Here is an 18687-nt window from a genome sequence, read left to right on the forward strand (position 1 = left end):
ATCAACACACTGGAGTGTTGTTGGACCCAGAACAACAATTATTCATATGAAGGGACTCTCATAGTTATCTGGCTGTCACACCGTGTTATCAGACTTCATGGCTAAGCATCCAAAACTGTGGACTCAAAAGCTCGGTGCTTAATGTTTACTCTGGCTTACAGTGATGCAGTGCCATGTGCCTGATTGCCGATTTGTGGGAATTTGTTTTTTGTTTTTTTTGACAGAAGCGTCTGCCTATTCCATCAAACAAGTAATCACAGAGTTTTTTGTGCTTCAGATTTAGATTAAATTTGAGATTGTGACTCCCAGAGCACTGCCTTTCCTTGAGTAAAACTACCTAAAATGCATCAAACCTTTGCTGTTGATGCATTGTCATCCTTTCATATTCAGTTATCAAGTGTATAAATGATCTCAGCAAAGATAGAAGTTACTGTTGTGAGAAAAGTCTCAAATGATTCAGAAACTCTGGCTGCTCAGACAGCAGTAGATGTTGCTGGTATTGATGTTGAAAATTAAAATAGTGTGGGCCTTGGTGGTAACGTCTTCTAATACTCTTCCTCTCCTCTCTCTTTATTCTTCTCCCAGATTAGTCGTGTCTTGAAGCCTGGAGGACGGTTTGTCTCTGTGACCTTTGCCCAACCCATCTTTAGGAAACGCCTCTACGCTCGCACAGAGTACAACTGGTCAATTAAGAAGTACAGCTATGGAGAAGGCTTTGAATATTTTGTGTATGTAATGACCAAAGGAGAGGAGCTTAGCCCAGAAGATGCAGCTCTGGAGAAAAAGCTACTGGAAGACACAGAATCCCCACCTACCAGCGTTGCCACAACAAAAGAAGAAGATGATAATGAGGAAGACTTCATGTTTAATATTAACTTAGGATGACTGGATTGTGTGGGAACCTAAGGAATACTTTCACCCTGAGATTTAGAAGTAAACTCTAAACTGTGATAATCTCAAAAACTCAAAGTTTTCAACCCTCACAAATACAATGAAAACCTTGAATAACATTACTGTTATTATGTGATACAGTAAGAAGTAGCTACAATATATTTTTAACCATGTTATACCTCATTTTTAACCCCCTGGTTAAAGGCAGAATTTCTAAAAAAGTGCTTTTTTAATGTTCTGAAGGCAAGTCGTGTTAATTTTTGGCATACATTATTTTTAGGGGTATTGAGGGATGCCGTAATGTAATCTGCTATATAAGGGACCTGGATGATGATAAGAACACAGCTAGAGGGCATCTTAGAATCATCAGCATTGCACAGAATATAGTTTTTATAGGTTGTGCACAAGAGACACTGAATAATTTCACATCATGCACGCTCATTAACAAGCCACTGTCTGGAGCCAAGCTCACGTGCCACATCCTGATCTCCCATCAGTGACTGAACTGGGATGATTGCACTTGGATGGTCAGTTAGTGCCACAGCTACTCTCTCTACCAACGATTCCTTGCAGGGAGATCACTTCAAGGTGTGCCCCATCCAACGCTGTAGCTGCAGGAAAAGCGGCATGCAATGCATGGAGGTGTGCATCTGCTGGAACACTGAAGAAGAGGATGATGATGATTGGGAATGAGTTTATGTGAGCACATCTACCTGCACACACTATGGACTGTATATACAGTGCCTACAGAAAGTCATGATACCCTTTTGAAATGACATATTACATTTCATTAAGCTGACGCTTTTATCAAAAGCGACTTCCATTCACACCCATGCACAGCACACAGGTTTAGTGTCTTACCCAAGAGCTGGGGGGGCCGAGGATCGAGCAGCTGATCTTTGGTATGGGTAAAACCTATTTATAATAAGTGATTTATAATTTTTTTCTTACAACATTCAAGTGAATTTTTGGGAAAATTAATAAAAAATGAAAAACTAGAATATAGGTAGGTATATGTATCATGACTTTTGATATGCACTGTACCAATTTGATAGATGTATGAGTAAATTAATAGTTCATCACATTTAATGAATTTAATAGTAATCACATTTGTGCACAGCCTTTTTGCAAAAGACATTTTAAGCAAATTCTTCACAATAACATCAGCCCTGTCCTGTTTTGTTTGTGAATTATTCATAAATAAAGACAACAATTTGAACTATGTATATGAGTATCATGTAGTTTCTTCACATTAAATCACTTTTAAACATTGGACATTAGATAAAACTAAAAAGAAATCAAGATATTCTAGTAGTAATTGACAACCTATTTGTTACAATGACAACAATTTTTGCTATGTATATGAGTTTGAAGTAGATCCATCCTAAAACCATAATCACCATATTAGCATTGGAAAGACACTGTTACTTATTACGGTCTCGAACTGGACTTCATTTGTTCTGGACTCGGCCTTGACTTGGACTCGACTGGACCTGGTCTCGGACTTGACTTCAGCCCTGTTTGACTCATCAGGTTTCTGTCTGCATCATAATTTCACGCAGCTGCTGCTAAACTTTTATCTTTTTTTCAACCAACTTTACATCCCAATTTCATTAACATTTCTGTCTGTCTGTCTGTCTATCACAATGTTTCAACAGTCTCTGTTTTTGAGATGCAGCATGAGCCTGCCAGTGTTATCCAATTTGCAATACAAACTGGCATGTCTGGACACGGTAGCCAACATAACAGCAGCAGTGGCCTGCATGTTAAGCCAGTGTTAAAGTCTATTAATATGTCAGTCTCCCCTTCTGTTGGAGTTGTCTGCATCTGTCCCATGCCTGCTTTAGACTCCAGACAAAAGCTGCTAATGGAGATAGACAGCCCTTGACACACCTGCCAAGCACTCCGACGCTACGTGTGGTCACGTACACATGTACATACAAGTAATGGCTCACCCTGCTTGTTGAGGAAACATAAGATGAGTCTCAGGTCCTGTGCTGTCTGCCACTTAAATTTAGACGAGAGAGAGAGAGAGGGAGAGAGAGAGAGGGGGAGACAGGCATGCAGACAGGCAGGAAGGCTGCTGGCTGGAGGGGGGGGGGGCACATTGATAAAGTAGAAATCATTTATTTTTAATTCTCCACTGAGATCTAATTACAGTCTATTTTTAAGACTTGGAGGGAAAAAAAGTGTGTGATTTTTCTTTTGGCTCTTCTTTCGTTCTGTGATTTTCTGCTGGTGTAACAAGGTAGTTTGTTTAACTTTAAATGTGCTTTTGATTGTATCACGGGATTGTCCTCAGCAGGCCGAGAAAGCCAGTAGTAGTCAACAGTCAATGTCTGGAATTGACTGTTGACTATACCCTGCCCTCCTTAGTTACTGTTCCTATGCTTGTTAAGCTTTGTATCCTCACATGGCACATATGCATTTTTGTGGTGAGATCGTTTTTTGTATCGAGTACAGTTTCATTTCAAGTAAAGAATGAACTTTGAATCTCAATCTGATGCACTCTGAAATGAAAAATAACTTTTTCAAATGTGTCGTCTTTGTGTCTTTTATACTGAAAGATGATTTCAACTCACTGAAAACATAATGTGGCATCACCACCCGCTTGTTTCCTTGGGACTGTTGACTATTGCAATCTTACATCCACACTGCCCAAATACAAACACACACAAACACACACACCGTTGCACATATTGAAATGTATCACTATCAGACAGCGATGGTCTGTATCTCATCCCCCAGAACCTTGCATTGTCTCTGGGTAAACCCCATTAGCTATTATCTGGTTTCTATGGTGACAATTGGGAGCATTGCCCTGACTACCTGAACAGCAGGGTTAAAAAAAACCAAACATCCTGGCACCTCTTTGGTACGGATGACAGGAGGGCTTATGTAAGTGGCCGTGGGTTTGATATTGACAGTAGAGGCTTAGGGGTGCAGAGCAGCTCCACTGCAGCACTGGGACATAAACACATTTGATGGATTCAGTGTGGATGGATAGAGTTTCGGTAGTGCCTGCACATGGGGAGAGTTAGTTCTTTCTGCTCTGTTTCCCCCAAAGTTTGATGCTGTTTTCCCCACTTTTTTTTTTTTAGTTTTACTTCAATTTATGTTATGTCAATATATTAATATATTGAAATTCAGCACTTTTTTCTGAGTTTCATCTTCCTTAGTCAGACTGACTGATCTGCAGTGGCAGAGACCCCGATAGTGAGATTTAACTTGACTGGACTTAAGTTATATAACCACGGAGCAAGGCGCAGGGCTCACACAGGAGAGGTTTTCGTCATCATTTTCTCTTTAACACAAACCTTTCTGTTTCTTATGTATGTGCCCTTTTTTTGGTTTCTTCAGCCGTTCAACTGAGTCATCCTGGCGTGTGAGGTTATGATTTAATAAGGACTGCTGTTTATTTATGTGTGTGGGAGATAGCAGAGCCAGAATTTTCACTCCTGCTGCTAATTGTCCTCCATGCTCTGTTGCCCAAGGGCAGCAACAACATTAATCTACTGCATGCCCAATACCTTTTTCTCTCTATCTCTGTCTGTCTTTCTTTCTCTCCTTCCTTCTCTCAGTCACTCTTCTCACCACCCCTGCCCTCTCTGTCTGCATCGATTGGCCCTGAGTGCTTTCTGTGTGCAGGTGTTATGTGAGGGCTCATACAATTCAAAAGCTCTTCTGCATGCTTTAACCAAACATTTCTTGGTTTTATCTGCCTCATTGTATGTATTTGTGTTTAAACTGAATTACGACACAGTTCTACTGCCTGTTTGTTCCCGAGTGAACTGCCTGCTCACTGCAGCTACACTCAAAGCATCCCCAGTCATTTTTAATGGGGAAATTATGGTTTCTTACTAATAAGGTCCTGTTTTGGGAGTTTTTTTCCATCTGTAATAAAAACATTAATATATTAATACCGATATATGGGTATGCAGCTATAAAAACTGTCCAAAATAAAAAAAAAAGTCCAACGGGGTAGGAAAGTAAAACAGTCAGATGATCGTACGTGGTTAATCAAACTTATTTGGAAGATCAAACAAAGGAAAAGTGTTAAAAAATCTGAATCAACAAAATGCAAACTAAAGACTTGTACCACGCCAACCTTCCTTCAAAATTAGTTGAATTATATCTAATGTGAGTATTCATGAATTCTTTTTAAAAAATCACTAAATATGATGTTGAAAATCACATTTTTCAATCTAAAAATGTTTTTTAATTCCTGTATTGTTATGTCTGGTTTAGTTTGTCTTTATGTCGGCAAGATAATGGAAAAAACTACTGGTTGGATTTTGATGAAACGTTGTGGAAAGGTGAAGCATGGGCCAAGGAAGAATCCATTCAATTTTGGAGCAGATCTGAATCATGGGGGTTTAAACATTGAAAGATATGGCTTCCAAAATGGATTGATATTTGAGATTGTAAAAAATAACTTGTGGTTGTAGAAATGTTGCTGCTTACTTTTATCAATACCGCTTTATCGTAACAAATACTAATTATGGACAAATTACAAAAGACCAAGCTGTAATCTTTGGCCTGTGTAGCCAGTTGCTACACACCAGCAGTGGTTGGAGGGAATCACTAGTTACTCTCGGTCAGTGGAAACCAATCTGCATTAAATGTAGTGAGGACTAAAAAAAAACCTCGACCGCGGCTTTCTATGGCACTGTATATCTGCCCATCTCCCTTGGGGCAGCATAATGGCACAATATGTATGGCAGGCTTACATAACTGGAGGAGGAATATTAATGGACGTCCACTCAGGATGGGGCGAAAGTGGAATATGATCAAAGCTCTTTGTCCTCACAGCACACACTCAGTCTGAACCTAGAGCAGAGTGTTGCTGTGAGCTGTGTGTGTTTGTGTTTATGAGAGATAACAGTACAATGGCACTTAACATTTACAGTGGTCTGCTCTAGCATTTTGTTTGTTTTTGCGCACAAACGTTGTTGATTGTATTTCCATCCAGTCCTGTGTGGTTACCCGGTGACTGTCTGCTGAGGAAGCATCTACGGCATGTCTGTAATGACCCCAGTATGGCCTGCGAACCCAGCCCATCTGCCAAAGACACCGGGGTTACATCCACAACTCCAGCTCACAGTCAACTGACCTCTGACCCTGGAATTTGCAAAATGAGTAAATAAACATGTCATCAGAGGGCAGTAGCTCATTAGTTGTTGCCTGAGATGTTCTAGTCAGACATCCTACGTTAGAATTTAAAGGGTGAATGTGAATTTATGTTATCTTTAATTTACCCTTTAAACCTATTGTCTCTAATGTCTGGACATATTTTAAAAATACTAGGATTGTAGGATTCTTGAGTGTGAAAAAAAGCCCCAAAATTTTAAATTATAAAAACGTATAACATTTTAGAAGAGCAATTCTGCAGCACTTTTGGTATCAGGACTTGAATGAATTACTTTTAAAAGCCACATGTTTACAGTCACGCAAGGAGAGAGGTGTGGAGCAGAGCTACAGTTCAATATTTGACCATATATGTCAGTCCGGTTCCGGCCTTCCAGAGCCGCCCATTACTGTGAAAAGTGTAATTGTCCATGACAAGAGACAGCCACACACACATCCACAACAACATGATCGATAGCACTATGTGTTCATTCAGTGTAGTGCTGATGTTATCAGGACAGTCAATAATCTCTCTGATGGGAATGTGGTCGCTTACACTGATGACGCTTTGTTGTTGTTCTGTTATTAGAGTGAAGTGCAATTCAGTCATATCAGGATTAGTGTTCAAGAATATTGTCAGAACATGAAGCTTTTTTAGAGATGTGGCCTGATACCGTACATGTTTTTCTCCAAATGGTAAACAAAGACATTGACAATGTGTCACATCTGCAATGGGATTTCCAGGAAAATCTAGAGTGAGATTATGAGGAAATGCGTTTCTATTGAGTTACTAATGCTGTGAAAGATTGTTTGCCGCAGGTGGAAGAGGCTTGATATCAAATGACACAATTTCCTGACTGGCACCCTTGGCAAACAGTGTAGTACAGTATTCTTCACCTTAACCTCCACCTGACGGTTTCAACTCATTTCACAGATCTGTTGATTTAATATACTAGTGCGTACCAGCCAGGGTACTTGGACCTCAGGGGGTTCCTCTGCACTTACCAGGGGGGAACTCGTTTGTTGTTGATGGTGTCTTTGTTGTTGCTGTATGTACAGTATGTTTCTTGTTACTTGTTGTTGATGGTGTCTTTGTTGTTGCCTTATGTACAGTATGTTTCTTGTTACTTGTTGGTGATGGTGTCTTTGTTGTTGCCTTATGTACAGTATGTTTCTTGTTACTTGTTGCTGATGGTGTCTTTGTTGTTGCCTTATGTACAGTATGTTTCTTGTTACTTGTTGTTGATGGTGTCTTTGTTGTTGCCTTATGTACAGTATGTTTCTTGTTACTTGTTGCTGATGGTGTCTTTGTTGTTGCCTTATGTACAGTATGTTTCTTGTTACTTGTTGCTGATGGTGTCTTTGTTGTTGCCTTATGTACAGTATGTTTCTTGTTACTTGTTGCTGATGGTGTCTTTGTTGTTGCCGTATGTACAGTATGTTTCTTGTTACTTGTTGTTGATGGTGTCTTTGTTGTTGCCTTATGTACAGTATGTTTCTTGTTACTTGTTGTTGATGGTGTCTTTGTTGTTGCCTTATGTACAGTATGTTTCTTGTTACTTGTTGTTGATGGTGTGTGTGTTGTTGCTGTATGTACAGTACGTTTCTTGTTACTTGTTGGTGATGGTGTCTTTGTTGTTGCTGTATGTACAGTATGTTTCTTGTTACTTGTTGGTGATGGTGTCTTTGTTGTTGCCGTATGTACAGTATGTTTCTTGTTACTTGTTGGTGATGGTGTCTTTGTTGTTGCCGTATGTACAGTATGTTTCTTGTTACTTGTTGTTGATGGTGTCTTTGTTGTTGCCGTTTGTACAGTATGTTTCTTGTTACTTGTTGGTGATGGTGTCTTTGTTGTTGCCTTATGTACAGTATGTTTCTTGTTACTTGTTGTTGATGGTGTCTTTGTTGTTGCCTTATGTACAGTATGTTTCTTGTTACTTGTTGTTGATGGTGTCTTTGTTGTTGCCGTATGTACAGTATGTTTCTTGTTACTTGTTGTTGATGGTGTCTTTGTTGTTGCTGTATGTACAGTATGTTTCTTGTTACTTGTTGTTGATATGGTGTTTTTGTTGTTGTCGTATGTACAATACGCACAGAATGCACATATTTGTGTTTAGGTGAAAACAGAGTTACAAATGGCTGCAATGCTAATCTTTAGTGTATTTAATGTCACAAAGACCTATTAACTATAGGTACAGTATATTAGCTTGACTGCATAGTTAGTAGGTTTTTCGCCAACCTAAATCAGTTAACACCTTCATACCATTTTTTTTCTTTTGCGATTGAGAGCATATTGGAACTACCAAGTAAAAAAAAACACCAAAGAGCTAAAAGTAATGGATAAATGTTTGAAATGTTCAATTTCTGCTGTTTTGTGTGGGTACGTTGGACAAAGATAAACCACAGAACATTATTTTTTGAGAGTTTTGTGCATGATATAGGTTTGCCGAAGCAAGTGTTAACAGACCTGTTATAGACTTTGTGTGAGCGCTACTGTATGAGGACACTGCACATGTAGACTTTGATAGATGATCATGTAGCCAGTCGTGGCTCCCCAAGGGTCTGTGGTTTAATGAATTCACTGGTGTAGACTGGCATAGAGCTGTTTAACTGCTTAACAGATGGATCACTGTTCCTTTCCCTCCTCTTTAATTAAGGATCAGTATTTACTGTCACTGAGGTCATGGCTGCTGACTCCAAAAGCTACAAAGAAATGAGAAGACTTTTGCTTTTTGATGCTACATTTGGGCTCTGAAAAAAACTCTGACATTCATTTTTTCTATGTTACTGTTCTGAAGTGTTTTTTCTCCTTGACTTTTATCCACAGAACAGGCCTGTGCCATGTTGGTCCTATTGTTTGTCATCTTCCTTTGAATTGCTGGTAAAATGTCTTGGGACAAACAGCCAAGAATCACATGGAGATGTTCTTTAACCATTTATTAATTCACCAAATACAGTGAAAATGGCATCATAATATACAATGACTCATTCTTAGAATGTCATGACATTTTTGTTGCTTTTTTGCTTCATAAAACGATGTCTCATTATTGAAAATATTAAGGTTTCATGCACAACAAACCATATCCAGTTTCTTTAAAGTAATGGTACAAAATAAACAAAATTAAAAAACAAAAACTGTAATGTCCAAAATTGGTCAAATAACAACTTGTTATTTGAGGATATTCGTAAACAGTGCAATATACTCTAAAACTGCCATTTTCTAACAAAGTCATCAACGAAGCTCAAGTCACAGTATACGATTTCTTAATAATAGTTTAACATTGATGTGTGCAAAAACCCCAGACACATTCAGTTAGTCTTTAAAAAACACCCGACCTCTGATATAGAACGAGACCAGTCCGCCATAATCTCAGCTTCACCTCTTAGTCTCATTCTGTATATCCTCTCTGAAGTAGAAACATTTTGTTGATGAATTGTAAGACGATAGACTAGCATATCATTTAAATAACAAATATTTAGATATAAAAATACAAATATGACTTTTGTTAAAAAGAAGCGTGCCAGGGTAAGAGAAGTGGCACCTGCGTTGGCACCGGAGTGAAAGTTCATGCAAATAGATGGAGAAAAATCTTATAGAAGACGAAAACACGAATAATTGCGAAATTGAAATAACCAAATTATGGAAAGCATATTTTTTTTTTGTCCTATCCATTTCATGACTTTTATTTTAGACATTTACTATAATCTCCACATTTGTTCTGGCCTCTGTAGATATCTGAGCGTTTGAAAATGCAAAAAAAAAAAAAAAAAAAGAGGGAAGGGAGATATGTGCAGGTGTATATCAGCTACATGGAGGTGCCAAGCTGCACCTTCAACCACGGATGGGTAATGCAAGAAGAAGAATGTAGCCTGTGTTTCAGGTTTAATCTGTGGCCTAATGCTCTTTAAGGGCCCAAAAACAAACAGGGCATCTACTACATAAAATATTAACATTGCACCATCCTCAGATATATGTTTTTACATACAATGGGTCTCCTCTATTTAGCAGACTTGATGGTTTGGTTGGTCTGTTTTTAAAAAGCAGTTAGCAGCAACAGGAATGCATTGGACCAGTGCTGAAAGGACAGCTCCCTTGAATGCACCGTCGCTGACTGAATCAACAAAGCAAAGCCTAAAGGTGTGTGGGGGGAGGGGGCTTAGCCTACCTACTGTACTGTACAACTTATTGAAATAGGGCTGGGATTGAGCTTCAGCCTCCAGTTGCAGTATTTTGTTGCTTACAGCGCTGTTGGAAAGGAAACAAAGAGATGGTCGTGAGGTAATGACAAGTTCATCCATCATTAAAGTCAGCAGAGGTTGAGATACGGAGCGGTGTCCGCCATCTCAACATCTTAAAATCGGGATTCGTTTGGAGAATTGCCAGCAATCCCATGATAAAACTTGGCCTTTTCCAGAGTCTCTCTCTCTCTCTCTCTTTCTCTCTCTCTCTCTCGATCCTTCTTTCTTTCTTCGTCTCTTTCTTCCATCTTCCTTTAGCCTTCTCCACCCCCCCCCCCTTTCTTTCATTGCCTTTCGTCAGTCACCCCATCCTCGCTTCGTGCCGCCGTTTTTCCTCCTGCAATCCTCGAACATGCACAGCCGACAAGTGCTTCAAATCGGTGATCAAAAATTAAAAAGTCTGCAAGGCATCGCATCACTTTTAAACGCCGGGTGAAGACTTGTCTGACATCCCCTTCAGGACCTCGTCTATTCGGTCGTCCTCGATGACCACTGAAGAGAAAGGAGAGGAGAGCATGTTTACTGAGAACATATATCTATCGTGGATTCATGTTATTCTTATTCATGACCTGTAACAGAGGGGGGTATGGCGCAGTGACTTAAGCAAAAAAACATCGCAAGCAAGTGCGAGAAAATGTGACTGTAGTGCGGGTTGCAGGTGAATAAAAAAACAAATGAATGAAATATTAAATTAATAGTATATGCGCACTTAGCAGGGAAAAAATAACTCATTCCCGCTAATGGCGACGCGCCAGGCTTTTAATCCTCACGGTTTAACTCCACTCAATTGTGTGATGGATACAACATGGGGTGTGTCCTCACATGAAGATCCTGTCTCGTGCATACATGTAAACAGTCTGGATGTCGTCGACAACCACAGACTCGTGTAATAAATAACTATTGTTCCCGTGGTGCATTTTCAAATATCAAAATTCGTGCAGAATATTCGCCAACACGTATATATATAATATATAATATCAAATGCATTACAATCACAGCATCAGAGCATCCACAAATGATTTTTGCACGTTTTTCCATCTCATAAATAATTCTAACCATGTATTAGATCTAGTGACAACATGCCCGAGTGTCAATGCTTTATTTAACCATCCTTTACCTCGCTTGGCTCTGCCGATCTGTCCCAGCTTTGGGGGTCTTTTCGCCTGCGACGCAGAGAAAAAGGCGCTTGTGTCCTGCAGTCCGCAGCTAAAGGACATCTGACTGACCTCGCTGTCCGCCCCGTAGCCGCTCATTTTCCCCTCGTTGTATGGCAGCACCTCGGACATTGTGGCACGGCTGAGAAGGATCACCAGCGTAGATTAAAAAGTAAATAAAAGTCCTCCTCGATGGCTTTATATGCTCAATAAAGCCGTAGATCCTTTTTTTTATGTGCAAGCTGCAGCCGTTGGTGTTTCTCCTGCGGGGGGATCCTTTCTGAGAGTAACTCGGTGTGGATGAAGGGGCCACCTGCGTCTGAGGTCCCGGTGTTGTTGTGGTCTCTCTGTGGTCTCTGGATGTGTTGCAGCTGCAGGGAGAGACAGCGTGAGAGTGTGTGTGAGAGAGAGAGAGCTGTGGTCGCCTGTGTTGCTGGCTGATGTCTGGTGAGGGAAGTGGGAGATCCCGGGATCATAAAGGAAACCCAGGCAGAACGGTGAAGTCATCCATCCGGGTGTGTGTTTGTGTGTGTGTGTGTGTGTGTGTGTGTGTGTGTGTGTGTGTGTGTGTGTGGCGGGGGGGGCGAGGGTCGGGGGGGCCGAGTGGTAGAGGAGCAAGAGTGACACCAACAGGCGAGAGATGAAATTACACAAGTGAAGGACTCTATAAGGCTTTTCTTTAGGATAAATGAGGAAAATTCAAACGTATCTCGTGTCTGCTTAACTGAACGTAAACATTAGTATTATATGTCATATTTTAGTCCATAATAGTTCCATAGGATAGGCCCCAAAATATACCAGGCCAAATGACAACTAAGATTTAAAGCGGACTTTATAAAGGATGAGCATTTCCTTCTCTGAGCAGCATGTCATGAACAGAAGCTCAGTTATGTCTTCAGGTAAATTAGCCTACATTGACTCAAGTCCTACTAAAGTACAATGTTCAAGTAACCTATTAGGCTTCTTCTACTTTACTTGATTTTCTTTATTTTATGTTACTTTATACTCATAATAAACTAACTTTCTAAGTGAACATCTTACTTTATACTCCACTGCATTTGTTTGACAGCTGTAGTTTTATATTTAAAAAAATAAACACGTGATGAGCTAATAAGGTATGCTGTTTTGTTTTAGATTCAGCTGTGAAACAGTGTATGAAGTAGTTAACATTGGCTCAAACTCCATCAATTATAATTATCTACTGTCTACAATATTCTAACACTTTCAATGGTATTTTGATGCTTTTACCTTTTCTTAAATGTTTTATCTTATATTAGTACCTGAGTAAAAAGTAGAATATGGTACTTTTACTTGTAACAGAGCTGAGTACTTCTTCCACCAGTGATGGATTGGTTGACATGCTGACATGTGCAGGCTAATCCGAGAGTCTTGCACAAAGGAGAAATGCACAAAAACACATCAACAAGAAAATACAGAAATACATAATATGGTCCTTGGTTTGTGTGTGTCAGCAAAAAAAAAAAGTGTGAATGGCTCATTTCAGCACCACAGAGAGATCCGGTATAATTCATACATTAGCTGCATCTGAAATTACGTCATTGTTCCCTGGCTTCTTTTTGTTGCAGTCTGTGTTACAACATCCTGTCCTTGCAGCATATGGTGTTTCATAAAAAGCTAAAATAATGAGCCGACAGAACCCTATTATTGGACCAAACTTGTTCCAACAACTCGGGCCAGCTGACCTGTCTGTAATAACCTTTCCATTGAAGCAGTGTCCCTCTGTTGTAGCAGCCAGTCTGCATAGCTGACCAGTGAAAGTGACCAGCTGACACTCTTTAAGATCAGTGCAGTTGAAAAGGCTCTTGGATTTCCTGTGGGGATAAGATGTGGCTGCGACTGCAGGGTCAAAATGAAGGCTGCTGGGTTACTTCCCACAGAATCACTGCCCATAAATCCTCCTGTAAAACATGATACTGAGTCCCTAGAGCATATCTGTTTTCACTGTTGAACCAAGAAAACATGCATTTCGTCTGCATATCTTCTTTGGAGGAACGTTCAAACCAAACTGCTATTTCCATGCATTTCAAAATGCACTAACAGAACCAATTATCTTTATACAACTCAGATTTTTCTCTCATGGATCCACAGTCAGTGTATAAGGCTTTATAATGCATCCAAGATCATAAATGTGTCACTCTATCTTAATGTAATTCCCGGGGGGTTACGTCACAAAGCTCCTCCTCGCTCAATAAACTACAGCCTCCAGCTGTCAACAAGTGGAGATACATGACGTCATTAGTCAGCAACGCAGCTGGAGGCTGTGGGGAAAAATCTGAATTGCTGCCCCACATGGTACCAGATGCTGCATGTTTACAAGTTAAGGAAAGAAACATGCACTTGTTATATCATCCGGACGCCTCTCTTTCTTACCCCCTCCCCACTGCCCCCTATCGTGTTGAACTCAGCACCTTTAAGTGCCACGACTCCTCATTTGGTCCGCCTCTGTTTAGTTCAATTGATCTTTCTTGATCCACATGGTGTGATTTCTCCTCCTCTGTTCCCTTCTTTCTCTTTGTCTCCATCCCTGCCTCTTTAGCAGGCAGCAGTTCTTAATGATCAGGCTCACTCAATCAGTCCCATCATCTCTGACAAGGGCAACCACCCTTAAGAAATGTGTGTGTGCTCTCGAAGCACTGCCTCCAATTATAAATGAATCACTATGCTGAGTCACTCAAGCCCTCCCCATCTCTCTCCCCTCGAGCAGACCAGGCGCTGCTGAACACACACACACACACAGAGTCCCTCCTGAGGAACACTGAGAAAAAAACCCAATAACAAGTGTAGAGCTCAGAGCCAGGATCAATTCCCTGAGTATCAGCTCTTAGGATTGTGTGTGTGTGTGTGTGTGTGTGTGTGTGTGTGTGTGTGTGTGTGTGTGTGTGTGTGTGTGTGTGTGTGTGTGTGTGTGTGTGTGTGTGTGTGTGTGTGTGTGTGTGTGTGTGTGTGTGTGTGCAGGTGTATATTTCAGGATGCTAAAAATGTAAGTGAGAGGACAAAGAGAAAGAGAAGAGACACACCCAGACCAAATAAAAGTACCGTGCAGGCCTATATCAGCTCTCCTCGTCATGAAGATTAATGTTGTTTGTTTTTCAGCAAAAAACATCCTCCAATTGATTGTGGGAACATTGGCATAGCTCCTGCCCTTGAATCAGTGAAAACACAGCTGAAATAGAAATGTGCACAACCGTAGTCGGCAGCACGCTGAAGTTAGAGACCACTAGAGGCCTACACCCTAACTCCCACGCCCCCCGGCACAGGGCTGAGATCAAAAGCGAATATTTCATGTTTTTGAGTACCATGTTGGTGAAGTCTGTGATTTTACAGAAAAACTTCAAGTTCAGCGAGAACTATAATAATTCATACTTCTATAAACTACACTTATACACTACATTTTGGGGAGGAATATTGTACTTTAGTCTGCTATGTTCATACTTTCCATACAAACAACAATTAAAAAAACAATATGCTTCACCTTGATCAGCCACAACATTGATACTCTTCTTACATGTTCATGAATCAGTAATTAATCATAATTGAACGCAATACTTTTGCTCGTAATATAGTATTGCTACATTATCTTAAGTAAAAGATCCAAATACTTCTCATCATCACTAGCTACAGCTATATGTCTTAAAACAAAACCCTGTGTACTTGGTAACCAAAGCTGCTCAATCAATATTTTGACATAATGCAACGAATAACCATGTGTAATGTGAAAAATGTTGTCATTGTTGACAAACGCACAGAAAAACAACACCCAACTCTGCATTTCCCCTCATCTCTATGGCACATTTTAGCATCTTTGAGCTCATAGTTTTGTTCTCACGACCCACAATTTTACTTGCAGAAGAAATCTTTAAACTAAAGAAAAGTATCTACATGGCTAGATACCACAAGACAGGTGAGGAAATCTGCTTTTTTGTAGGTTAATAAAAAAAGAATGGAATGTAGTTTAGAAATACATCCTCTACCTAAGATAATGTGGATGGTTTCCACTTCTTCCATTGGAATTAAAGTGTTGTTGAATTCAGAACACATAATTTGGTCAATGAGCTCTGTAGCAGTGTACTATGCTACTGCCAACTGAAGGGCCGACAGAAAAAAACATGTATACCTGACCAGTTTTTACCTATAACACCATCCCTGTCTGCCTCTCCTCAGGGAGAGCGTGCTTGGTTTTGTTGATGAGAGGAAAAGCACTGCAGTCACACTACTGTCAGAAAGTAGGTCACTAATCCCACGTTTCACTGCATGCCCAAAGCAGATGGGTGACAGCGGTAATTGGCATCAGGGACTATAGCACGCTGTGATGGCTCTCTCTCCTGAGATACCGCATCTCTACCTTTCCTTCTGCTGTCTGCCTGTTGAGTGCTAATGCCAAAGTAAAAAAAAAAAATCCCTCCTCTCAACCGCTACCTATCAGGAGCACAAGCACATAAGGTCATGGTGTGTCAGGGTTTCAAAGATTTATCAAAACTTTTGTCTGAAAATCTGGAGCTATGCCATTTTCATTTTACACTCTATTGTTTGTTGAAGGCAGTGTTTGGCTCAATATGCTGTAGTTTGGCTGGGCTATTTATGGATGCAAGGCTTCATCACACAAAAGACATCCAACTATATATAGTAAACAAACACCAAATACACCAAAACAGGATACCGGATTTGTACATTTTGTACCACAAACATAAATGTTTATTATTATTATTAATATGCTCCATCTGACTACATTGTTTAAAACAAGACTAAAGAGTCTGCAGTATATGGTACGATAATTATTACTATCATGGTAATCAAGATAGCAAACACTCGCAATAAGTCATTTGTTGGTAATTTTCATTATCATGAATATCTCATTGATAGCAGTTTACTGCAGTTTTTCCTCTAACAGTAACATTTATTGGGCCACAGCCCATAAGTAACCGTTCAAATCAAGTTAAATGTATAGAGGTAAAGTCAGTAGCTCACCCAAGTCAGTAGGATACAGTACATCTTATAGGGACCATGAACATCTGTACAAAATATCATGGTAATCCACTGAGTAGATAAGACATTTCAGTCTAGACCAAAGTGGTGAAGTGGTCCAACAGACTTTCATTTTCCTCCCTCAAAACTTGATATGATTATTTGACAATGTCATGAAAATTAGTCACCAAGCTAAGGCTGATATTAAATCCCTTGAAACTGGTACATCTAATAAATAAGGTTTAACCTAACTGAACCACCACTGTCTGCACCCTCATCAACACAAATTAAGGTCTACACCCATGAAACACAGCCAATTAGAGAATAATCATATCATCTAGATTGTTTGTCAGCTATCAGATTGAATTAAACAGGATATCACAGCGTGCATTAATTACATGTGACTTGGGAAACCATCCACTGAAGCCAATGTCCTCCCTAACTTTCATCCAATACTGTGTGTACCTCACAGCCTCCAGTGAAGGAAGAAGGACATCTAGTGGTAGAGAGGCACCAATCTTTTGTTAAAATTCAAATATAGTGAAATAGGCCTAACTTCAGCTTCAAGAAGTTGTGGCAATGAACTAAGACAATGAAAAAGTATTACTTATTTACAGTATATTTCATAGCTTTCTCCAAATGAACTCATATCACACACATTACAGCATTTTTTATTATTCACACTCTTGCTGTAATGTCATTTCATTTTCTCAAATATTAATTGAAATTGGACTAAACAAATCAAATGACACTGACCCCCACCCCCACCCCCTCATGCCCTTAGAAGTCACAGTACAGTAAGTACAGTTCTCCAAGAGTCACAGCTGCGGTTCTGCTGAGAAAGCTCATGAAGAATTTGTCAAAGGGAACCCTTGACCGCTGAGCAAGATTTATGAGATCCTGTGTCTTCCACCTGCTCCTTTTTCACACCCACTCAGGTCTTAGGCTCCACTCTTCTTCACCTTACACACACACACACACACACACACACACACACACACACACACACACACACACACACACACACACACACACACACACACACACACACACACACACACACACACACACACACACACACACGCCTGTTAGTCTCTCCCTTTCTGTGCTGAAGAAATAAAAGGTGGCTTTTCATCTATCTGCCAGCCTCCACATCCTCTCACTGCTTATTAGAGATGACAGAAATAGTAAGCTTGATGACTCAGTACACACAAGTCTTTTCAGACTGTCAACACGTATTTCTGCCTATGGAAAAATAAAAAGACATCATCAGTTCATATCATCTTGAGAGTCCTGTGAAACATGTGCATCTATTCAGACATGAACTATTTTCCCTAATGTTTAAGAGGAGCAGCAGCCATTTGATGTAACAGCTGCAGTTCAGATGTCTGCAGATCATTAAGAGACGCCAAACCTTGAATCATTTCAAATCTGTGCACACAGACTGAGCATAATGCATCTCATAGTAGCTGCACACAGATCTGAATACTAAAATGTAAAGTTTTATTACTGCTCCATTTCTAAAAACAAAATGGGGGAGCCTCATTTATACTTTAAGATACTGACAATAAGCAAAATACACAATACAAATGGTTAAAAGAGTGATGCTTTATTGAATTTGTGACAACAAGCCAACATTTTACACACTCTTGCCTGTCTGCGGTGCATTAAGGGGGTAGTTTTGATTTTCTTTAGTGTGAGGTACTTATCCATAGGCAGTGTAGGACAGGCGGAAGCTAAGTAATGTACTGCTGTGGATGGGGGCAGGAGCTAAACATATTTTAGCCACCTAAATATATGAATATCGGGATTAGTGTAGAAGAATTCTTTTAATACTTTATCTTGCTGTCAGACAGTCCTGTTTCAATTTACACAGGGGGAACTGAGGCCATTATATGCTCTCGTCAAAGCCACCTTTGACAAAAAAAGCGGTCATTTTACCTTGCAGAACACTTGAGTTGCTGGTGTGTTGCACTACGATCGGTTAGTTTCTGTTGTGTGGCAAACTAACAAACAAACCAACCCATTGAGACAGCAGCACACCGGCAGCTCCTGTGTTCTGCAAGGTAAAATTAAGTTGTTTTTCTTCGATGGAGTCTGGTGGCCTTAAGGAGAGCATAGAGAACGGCTTCAGTTCCCCAACGGGCGTTTGACGTTAAATCTGAGAAAATGTTTTAATAAAGCGTAGGCCTACACTTAAACTGATGTTGACTTTCCTCGGTGGCTTATATCACAGCAGCACATTACTTACCTGCTGTACCTGTGCTCCTCCCTGCTTCTCAAAATGTACGTA

The 18687-nt window shown here is 40.1% G+C and overlaps 2 protein-coding genes across 3 annotated transcripts in view; one reads left to right on the top strand and one right to left on the bottom strand.

Moving 5' to 3' along the window:
* ece2a (endothelin converting enzyme 2a) overlaps nucleotides 1-1124 on the top strand; it is a 75443-nt gene extending 74319 nt beyond the window's left edge. For both annotated transcript variants that reach the window (XM_083927738.1, XM_083927739.1), the window contains exon 4: nucleotides 586-1124. In XM_083927738.1, coding sequence (XP_083783864.1) covers nucleotides 586-885 — 300 coding nt within the window. In that variant the 3' untranslated portion in view covers nucleotides 886-1124. The remainder of the gene's footprint in view (nucleotides 1-585) is intronic.
* Nucleotides 1125-8985: 7861 nt separating this feature from the next.
* On the bottom strand, nucleotides 8986-11836 carry camk2n2a (calcium/calmodulin-dependent protein kinase II inhibitor 2a). Its single transcript, XM_083927734.1, has 2 exons — nucleotides 11375-11836; nucleotides 8986-10749 (listed from the first exon to the last, which is right to left on the bottom strand). The coding sequence occupies exons 1-2, from the start codon at nucleotides 11541-11543 to the stop codon at nucleotides 10679-10681; spliced, it is 240 nt and encodes a 79-aa protein (XP_083783860.1). The 5' UTR covers nucleotides 11544-11836; the 3' UTR covers nucleotides 8986-10678.
* Nucleotides 11837-18687: the final 6851 nt, after the last annotated feature.

Source organism: Echiichthys vipera (assembly GCF_963691815.1).
Source record: "Echiichthys vipera genome assembly, chromosome: 15".
Classification (NCBI taxonomy): domain Eukaryota; kingdom Metazoa; phylum Chordata; class Actinopteri; order Perciformes; family Trachinidae; genus Echiichthys; species Echiichthys vipera.